The sequence below is a fragment of the Mchenga conophoros genome, linkage group LG7, assembly GCF_057382185.1.
Source record: "Mchenga conophoros isolate Kocher_MC1m ecotype Shallow Benthic linkage group LG7, M_conophoros_male_GT1.1, whole genome shotgun sequence".
In the NCBI taxonomy this organism is placed as follows: Eukaryota; Metazoa; Chordata; class Actinopteri; order Cichliformes; family Cichlidae; genus Mchenga; species Mchenga conophoros.
Genome location: NC_140532.1, coordinates 42,759,430 through 42,767,957, shown reverse-complemented (window position 1 = coordinate 42,767,957; position 8,528 = coordinate 42,759,430). Strand labels below are relative to the sequence as shown.

At 39.6% G+C, this 8,528-nt stretch overlaps 1 protein-coding gene across 3 annotated transcripts; it reads right to left on the bottom strand.

Annotated features, from left to right (window-relative positions):
* Window positions 1-2,348: 2,348 nt before the first annotated feature.
* On the bottom strand, window positions 2,349-6,612 carry ccdc74a (coiled-coil domain containing 74A). Of its 3 annotated transcripts, none has more exons than XM_085279368.1 (7): window positions 6,167-6,612; window positions 5,472-5,519; window positions 5,257-5,371; window positions 4,266-4,464; window positions 4,063-4,163; window positions 3,905-3,964; window positions 2,349-3,700 (listed from the first exon to the last, which is right to left on the bottom strand). In XM_085279368.1, the coding sequence occupies exons 1-7, from the start codon at window positions 6,456-6,458 to the stop codon at window positions 3,574-3,576; spliced, it is 942 nt and encodes a 313-aa protein (XP_085135494.1). In that variant the 5' UTR covers window positions 6,459-6,612; the 3' UTR covers window positions 2,349-3,573. The 3 variants fall into 3 exon arrangements, with proteins under 3 accessions (XP_085135494.1, XP_085135495.1, XP_085135496.1); XM_085279369.1 differs by having other exon boundaries at window positions 4,266-4,461; XM_085279370.1 differs by lacking the exon at window positions 5,472-5,519.
* Between the last annotated feature and the right edge of the window lie 1,916 nt (window positions 6,613-8,528).

Sequence of the window (8,528 nt, the reverse complement as noted above, 5' to 3'; positions counted from 1 at the left end):
TGAGGCTACAGCTGGCACAGAACAGCTCTCATCACTGAAACACTGTCTGAATGTTAATAGATTTGCACCCACCGAGACTTAATGGCTTAAGCCTGCCAACTCCCACATTTCCACAAAGATGCAGTGCTGCAACTAATTGAAAAGAGAAACAAAAACAGACTAGTTTACTTCGAATTATGGGTAAAAAGGCTTATATTGGCTTCAACCTCATGCTTTGATGCATTTAAAACTAGGGCAACTTTTCATTTAAGTGATGGGTTTTGTGGGATTTTGCAGGGTGAGACATACAGTACCTTTATCTGACCTGCTGTCTAACCTTGTATGTAGATGCACACTGAAGGTTTCTTCACAAACATCACCATCTAGTGGATGTACGCAAAATGCAATGTCTGCCATCATCCCATTATCAATAGATTTTGTTGTCTGTCTGTGTGGCAGGTTAAGGTTAAGCGATACTACAGGTCCAAACGTAATGAAACGTGACATTTTGACTACCTAACAGCAGTTCCACAGTCCTTCAAGTGCTCTTTTGAAGTACCAGCTGCTACAAAAACCCACCATACTAAAATGGATAACTTCAGGTCAGCACACATGCAGAAAAGCCTAGAAAAGCTGGTTCTTCAACCCAAAACCCCATCTGTAACTGGTTTTGCAATAGCTTATAAAACGTTTGACCTCTGTTAAACTCACATCAACACAGTAACCTTGAATGGCTGCTTCTTTTAGCTCAGTCTCGATGCCCTGCAGTCTGAAGATTAAATGCACAGATGACACAACCACCCTTGACCTAATCGGTGGTTGATGAGTTGCTACACAAGGAACTAGTGAACAAAACCTGTGATCTTGTTCTTTGCGCAGGCGAAACAAAAAGAAAAGTAATTATGGCCCGAGAGGCCCCCTCTCCACCCAGCTTATTTTTCGGCTGCAGAAGACGTTGCGTCTTCTGCAGCCGAAAAATACACTAAGACACTGCAGAGAGCATCGCCACAGTTTAATTTCAGGGAGTCAGATTGTGTGTAAGCTATTAGTCTGCAAATAAATGCCCCTTCCCCCCGATTCATTCACACCACTAACACTTAAGACTTCATAAGAAACCTACACATTTTACAAACCATCTACTGCTTGTGCCTAACTATGTATCCTGTGAGAAAGTTAAAGGAATTCCAGTGTAGTGATGCAAACTGCAGTTAATTATAATTTAAATCAAGTTTTGAAGAGGATGATTACACGATGCAGGATTAGACCTGTGTCGGAAAGGTCAGTTTCTCTGAGACTAAACCTTGCTTAAAAAAAGCTTCTTATTTTATTTTAATTTTGAATAAATTATAGATACTAAAGCTCCTGAGCACAGTTGCAACCTTGCTCTCATGTGCCAGAACACAAACACAGAGTTTACCTTGACAAATCCTGCCCAGGGTCACACATACAGACATACAGGAACAAGATCCTCTTAAGTTTTTACCATATATTATAAAATCTCTGTATCCTCTATCCATGCAGTCTCTGGAAGTGTGGCGAACCCCCTCCCAGCCTTCACTTCTGAAATACTTAGCCTCTCCTATATTTTATTTTAACATCCTATCACGTTCCTGATCGTTGTCACCGGCATTCAATTCAAAGTTGAGCATGCTTTGATGTGAAGACTGACAACAGACAAGCAGTACACTGGTAATTATGGCACGAGATGCTGCTGTTAAAGTGTCAGTGCATTTTTAGACCAGTGTAAGGGTTTATATAGATGAGCGACTCACTGTTACAGCCTCCATGGCATGAGTCACCTTTCACCTCTCAGCCTGGTTTCCTAGAATATCCAGTCAGGTTTCTGTAAAGGTGTAAAGGGAAACCTGTTTACATGCTACTAAATGGACAGATAGATAGATATCCATAGATATCTTTAAATACTTCTAGATTTCTACAGGTACACCAGGTTCACAATAAAGGCTTCAGACAAAGAATTTTCACCCACTTCATTACTTCCTCATGTTTCAGTTTGTTGTTGCTTTGGTTCACATGTTTTTAAACAAGCCACTTCCTCATAGCATTTCTAAAACTTTAAGAAACCACACTTTTCTCTTGTTTCTTACAATATCACATAACATTACCTGTGACAACTGCATGCTCATAGTCTTACCTTAACTTTCTAAACTTTTTTGTTCTCACTAATTATTTTTTCATTCAGTTAGTGAAGAGTTAATACAAGACCACGGCCTAATTTAGCAGAACTGACAACGTTGCTGTAGCCAGGCCTGTCGAGTGGCCAATTCTCCTTTTGGTTATTTTAACTTCCTTGTTTTCAGCGCAGCATTCATATGACAAGCAAGTTCAATAAAAAGGCACACCACGGCTTGTTTATTTTATTCTGTTTCAACTTTATGCAGTGTTTATACTATAAATACATGTCCAATATAGATGTTATGCATGAATCAGCAACTAAAGGAGCCTGTGAGGGTTCTTCTAGAGAGAAGGAATAAAGGGATCGCAGCCTGTGAAGCACAAAATGACTCATAAACCATGTAAAGAGGACCGCAGTTGGGCTTAATTAAACACAAGTAATGCTCCACATAAACAAAGAAATCAAAGCTTTAAATACATTTCTTAATATATCTAATTATCGCCGTAAACTGCGCACTTTGGCAAATCTTCAGCGATCAAAACCTAAGTGACATTTCACTTCTCTTAAACTGACAAATCCAGTGTTTGCAGTGGTGTATGACCTTAGAAACCAGTGCTAACATAACAATAGGACATTTATTTAAGGCAGGATCACCTGTTGCCTATTTTGTGTCATTATATCTCAAATACGACACTCAGCATGCAAATAACTCTCCACACGATTGGTCCACTAAAAGGAACAGTATCCCGAAGAGTCAGGCGCAAAGGGAAAAATTTAAAAGAACAGCACTGTCTTGTGCAGAGGACATTTATACCCTTTCATCCTTATGCTTAAACTCAAATTGTAAATGATTAAATACTAATGCTTGGCCAGTAAAAATCATTAAACTGCTCTTTAGCACACTGAATGACAAAAAAAAGTGGCTTTATGAAAAACAAAGTGTGCTTTTATGCTTGCTTTTTTGTGAAGTGACAACAAGCCACAAATGTCCTGAAACTCAATGGTTGAAAAAAAAAAATTCCCAGTGAAAAGCTGAAATCAGTCCTTCTGCTATGTAGAAAAACTAAAAAAAATCCAGGCCTTATAGAGCATTATTTGTGTTATCTGTCCATCTTACACATCATTATGAGCAATAATTGTCAATAAACGTGATGTGTCTGTATAGGGGTTTTTTTCCCGAGCAGCAGACATTTTGACATGCCATGACAGGAAGCACACAGGTGTGTTAATGATGGTTGCATTCCACTTAAGGGAGGCGCTTCCGTACGGCATGCTGCTTCACACTGGCAAGGCTTATTGGAAGAGGTAATCCAACTGGGCCGTCATTGACTAAGTGTTGTGCGATTCCTGCTGCGACCACTCTATCCTGCTCAACTTTATGACATCATAAAACATCATCAATCAGAAATGCTTTATTTCATTATATACCACAGAAATATGCTCTGGTATTTGTGTTCCTGTCACTGAACAGCCCTTCTCAAACGGTCTCTCTGCACAGCACGGGACCTCTTCTGTCTATCTGCAATGTTGTAGCCAAGGCTCTGTTTGAGGGCAGGGAAGACAACCCCAGACTGAGATGTTCCACACCTGGGAAATGATATGTGGATTTAACTCTGGGTGACTAACATGCTTGGCTTTTTTTTCTTTTTGACTCAGAAACCTCGATCTCTCTTGCAAAAGGCAGCTCTGGGCTATTATGCAACCAAGTTTTGTGAAAATTAGCACAACAGGGCTTTGAGGAATCTGTTTTGTGCACTGTGACAGAATACAAAATCAGACAAAATTACATACTGTTTTTCTGGGAATGACTGAAGGCCAAGTTTTGGTAATTTGTTTTCTTCTAAAGACCCGCTGAAACACACAAAGAAAATTAGAAACTGTTATCATAATTTTGCTGCTTTGAAGGCTTTTGTATGTCGCTGATGATGAAAATGATAATGCCACTTCACCGAGTTCCATCTGAAAGGTAGGCCTTAGCCATGATGTAGTTTTCTGGGGTGATTTTCTTGTTTGAAACGATGTCTCTGAGCAGTGCTTTCACACGCACGATCTAGATGACACAGGGTTGTACTTTAAGTAACTATTTTAAAAGCCACAACAAACAGAGCTACTAAAACACTGAATAGCTAAGCGTTGCCCTTCAGGCACTTACCTCCTGAGACTGTAAGCTGTTAGCATTATATAGCTGTCGGATGATGATCTCACACTCCTGTAGTGTGGGGGCCCGTGGGGGCTGGGAGGAACTGCTGTGAATTCGGAGAGGCTGCAGTGAAGTGATGAGGTGCCCATTGGCCTCCGTGCCATGGTCCTGCCTGGCTGAATCCAGAATTTCAGTGCTTGCTCCAATGCTACTGCAAGTCAATGAGATAATGTCATTGAGGGCGATGTATAACATGTATAAGGCAGTTTAGGTTGAGAATACCTGGTTGTTAACTCCCCCCACCCCCACCCCCTCACAGACAGGGGACTAGGTTCAATTCACTAGCCCACTTTGCTTCCAGCAGGATAATTCATGATGTCTCAAAGCTCAGATCATTTGAAACTGCTTTCTTGAACCTGACAGTGGATTCCTGTACTCAAATGGCCTCCACAGTCACCAGATCAAAAGCCAACCTGGTACTAACAGGTCAAGAAGTTTATAGACATGTAAAAAGGCACATATTCCAGAAATCAAAGGGCTCAGACTGCAGACCAGACCAACAAATAACTAATTACATACTGGCTTTTGCTTCTTTACATGCTTCACGTTCATATCTTCATGCTGTTTTATAGTGTTAATTTAACATGCACTATAATACTTGTGCACCTACATCACTACCTAATATGAGACAGCTGACATCTTGTTTTTCTGTAAAGTGATTAAAACACAGAGCTTGAATTAGTGTTCTCCTGCTTTTGATGGTTGCCTTACAGTAGCCTGTTATCTGAGCTTATCTGAGTATCTGCTTAGTAAGTTATTAATGAATGGCTGTTGTGCCATCATATCCATATTACTGCATCTGAATCTAATTTATCCATCAGTTCTTGTGTGCATAGCTTTGAAAAAAAAAAAAGGGGGGGGGGAGCTAAGATCATTTATGAAATATAACCACACCTTGTAAATACTGAGCTAGATAAGTAGCTGAAAAAGGCCCACCACTCACCCGAGAGCCTGGTCCTGCAAGAGTCTCGTGTCCTGCAGTGGCTCCTCCATGTACAGTCCAGTATGGGCTTGACTGCCCTGAGTGGGTGGTCTACAGTTTTGTCGACTGTGTGCAACTCGTAGAAGAAGAAGGATCAGACATTAAGTTTAGGTGGCACATTGAAATTCACCTAAATGAAAACCTAATAAGTCATTACATGTGCTTAAACATGTTACCTTTTCTACTTGACTTAGGAGGCTCCATTATCACCTTATACTTCAACTCTGCAACATCCATAACAACAGAACTTTAATGTACTGTACACTGCAGGTGGGCTTAAACAACCAGTAAGCAACCCATGAGTCAAAACAGGCCTTGCTGCAGCAAGGATGCAACGACGAATGACTGGGGAGTCTCCTGGTGGGTGGTGACATGTTGTTATATGGAACAGCATGCGGCTCGCTCTGCAAAGTGACACCGGATATCTGCCCACCTCCCACTGAGAAATCATTAAAACTAAACCCTGGAGTTGCCATGCGTCCACCATACCTAGCCTGACCTTGTCTTGCCGCACCTTGTCAGGAGACAGGAGTCACAGACTCTGTGAATTCTTTAGATAATTATTTGACTTTGTGAGCCATGAAATAGGGTGGTTTCTTGAATGCCACAACCCTTCAAAATTCCCCACAGGGAATAATTGAGTGCTCTATCTGTCTAACTATCCACTATTAAAAAATCTCAGAAAGGCCAAATTACAGCATTAATTAAAGGCATGTGAAAACTTACTTTTGCTTACTTCATTCATTCCACAAAGCATTCTGCTTTTACTGCTTTTAAAAAGACCTATGGCAGGACTGCTGTCACTGACTTCTATGCTTTTACAAATAATTAACTTACACATACAAGAGTTATGAATGCACTGTTTCTTCACCTTTATTCTCCCGTCTGAGGTTCTCTATCTCTGCGTGGAGCTTCTTCAGTGTTTCCTTGTGCTGTTCTTGTAGGAACTGGACGTTTCTTTGCAGTGAAGCAACCCGGAGGTCCGTGCTGCCGCTCTGACAGGACGTCTCTGCCGCTGCTCTGCCCGCTGGCTTGATAACAGGTAGCGGGAGCCGCTGTTCAGGGTTAGCCGGTAAGCGTCGTAGCGAGCAAGGCTTCTCTAGCCGCCCTACTCTGGTACAGTGTGGCAAATGGCGCACCGGTGGCAGGTTATGACTTGACATCGCTCTCCGCTTTAGTACTTCAGGCCTCCCCTGACTGAAATAGCTCGCTGTTTCACCCTTCCCATTGTTTTCCAGTGAAGAAAAGTTAGCTATAGGTACTCCTACTTATAACTATTTTCACGCTCATTTGGCACGCGCTCAATCATACACAACGTTGCCGTGACAACCAAGATTCCTTTTTTTTTCTTTTTCAGCCCTGACGTCGATCTTTCAGGCCAGCTGCGCATCCTTTCTTTTATCTTATTTCCTCTTCTAATATGTATTTTAACTAGTTTCAATTTGTTTTTGCTCAAATTAAATGTAGAAGTCCTACATAATATTCAAGACTGTTTGTAAAACTGTATTTATTATCTTTAACTTAAAAAATGGTGTTTTGCTATTATGTATCCCCCAATGATTTGTTTTCGGTTTTCTTGTACTTTAAATGTATTTAGGCAGTTTATGTTAATATCGGTCCTTGCTATAAATAAAGTTTTTTTTGTTTTGTTTTTTTAATAGAAGCTCGGTCTCCTTGGCTACAACGCTTGGCCAAGGCAGATCTTACGTCCAACCGGAAGTTTATAAAAAATTTAAAATTTACGGAAGCGTAGAGCTGCCACCCAGGCAAAAGAAAAATACAAGTGTATCACGTTATAAGGTGAAAGGTTTATTGTTCTAACAAGATACTTTTCCTGTTTGTACAATATACTATCATGTTTGTACAATATACTTTTCACGTTTGAACAACATAATATCACGTTATTACAATATACATAATTATCACGTTCGTACAATATAATATTTATATTGTACGAACGTGATCCTATATTGTACGAACGTGATCCTATATTGTACGAACGTGATCCTATATTGTACGAACGTGATAATTATGTATATTGTAATAACGTGATATTATGTTGTTCAAACGTGAAAAGTATATTGTACAAACATGATAGTATATTGTACAAACAGGAAAAGTATCTTGTTAGAACAATAAACCTTTCACCTTATAACGTGATACACTTGTATTTTTCTTTTGCCTGGGTGGCAGCTCTATGCTTCCGTAAAAATTCGCTGTTTAGTTGTCTTTACTTAAAAATCTACCTAAAAGATTAGACTGATATTTTTGTGATTAGCATGTGTACTTGCCGATTTTCTTTGCCTTACCATTTTATATTGTATATTTACATATGTCAAAACTCACTGTATTGTTTGCTATTTTTATTTATAAATATAACTGAGTTGCATTGAAACTTTGTTCAACTATTAATAAACAAATGATAAATTTTTTTGAAGGTGGTTGTCACCTTCTCATAACCACCCCCAGTTTTTGAAAGCCTGATTGAGTTCAAGATAAAATTATTTATTTTATAATTGAACCACCTATAGACAGTTTGCAAGTTTTAAGCATGTGTATGATTCTGAGCTAAAGATGAAAAATCACATGTATTTAGTTCCAAGGAGAAGAAGGAGTGATAGGTATCCGGGGCATCATCAACCCCAAATTCATGATGTGTAGAGCACATGTTTTAGGCGACTATTAAACCAGATATTACTAACTTTGGGTTAGGTCTGTTTAGAAGAACCTACCCATGTTTTTCTTCCTGATAAATGTCCTTAAAGGTGGGTTAAATTTTCACAAAGGTGGTTCTCAAGCTTTTTTTTTTTTTAATTTTTATTTTAACTGAGAGCACTCACACATGACTGAAAGCTGCAAAGGAAAAAGGTGCCATCATGCATTTCTGGTAGCACCAGTTTCTGTTAAGAGGATCGTGGTTTATGATGGTTTACATCACTGTGTTTGTGGTTTATAGACTCAACCATTAGTGAGGTGGCTGTTTTCATTTCTGTAAAGCTGCAGTAGCTGTCACTGTGAAGGTGGTTAACTCTGCTGTTATCACTACAAGGGAAGCATTGAAATAAAACTGAGATGTTCCCATGGTTTTATTCTGTGCTGGTAAATTCTAGCAAAATACAAAAAAAAAAATTTTGTTTCCTTTCATGTTTACCGGTTGCATAAGATGCTACTGGGGGGCACTTACTGAGAAATAGGTCAAAAGCCACAGAGTCCCTCTTGCACTGCCAGCCTCT

Coding starts and splice junctions, on each gene's coding strand:
- ccdc74a (XM_085279368.1), bottom strand. CDS start 6,458: ATGTCAAGTCATAACCTGCCACCGGTGCGCCATTTGCCACACTGTACC. Junction 5,520..6,166: donor CCTCAGACGGGAGAATAAAG/GTGAAGAAACAG, acceptor TGGATGTTGCAG/AGTTGAAGTATAAGGTGATA. Junction 4,465..5,256: donor TTGCAGGACCAGGCTCTCGG/GTGAGTGGTGGG, acceptor ATTGACTTGCAG/TAGCATTGGAGCAAGCACTG.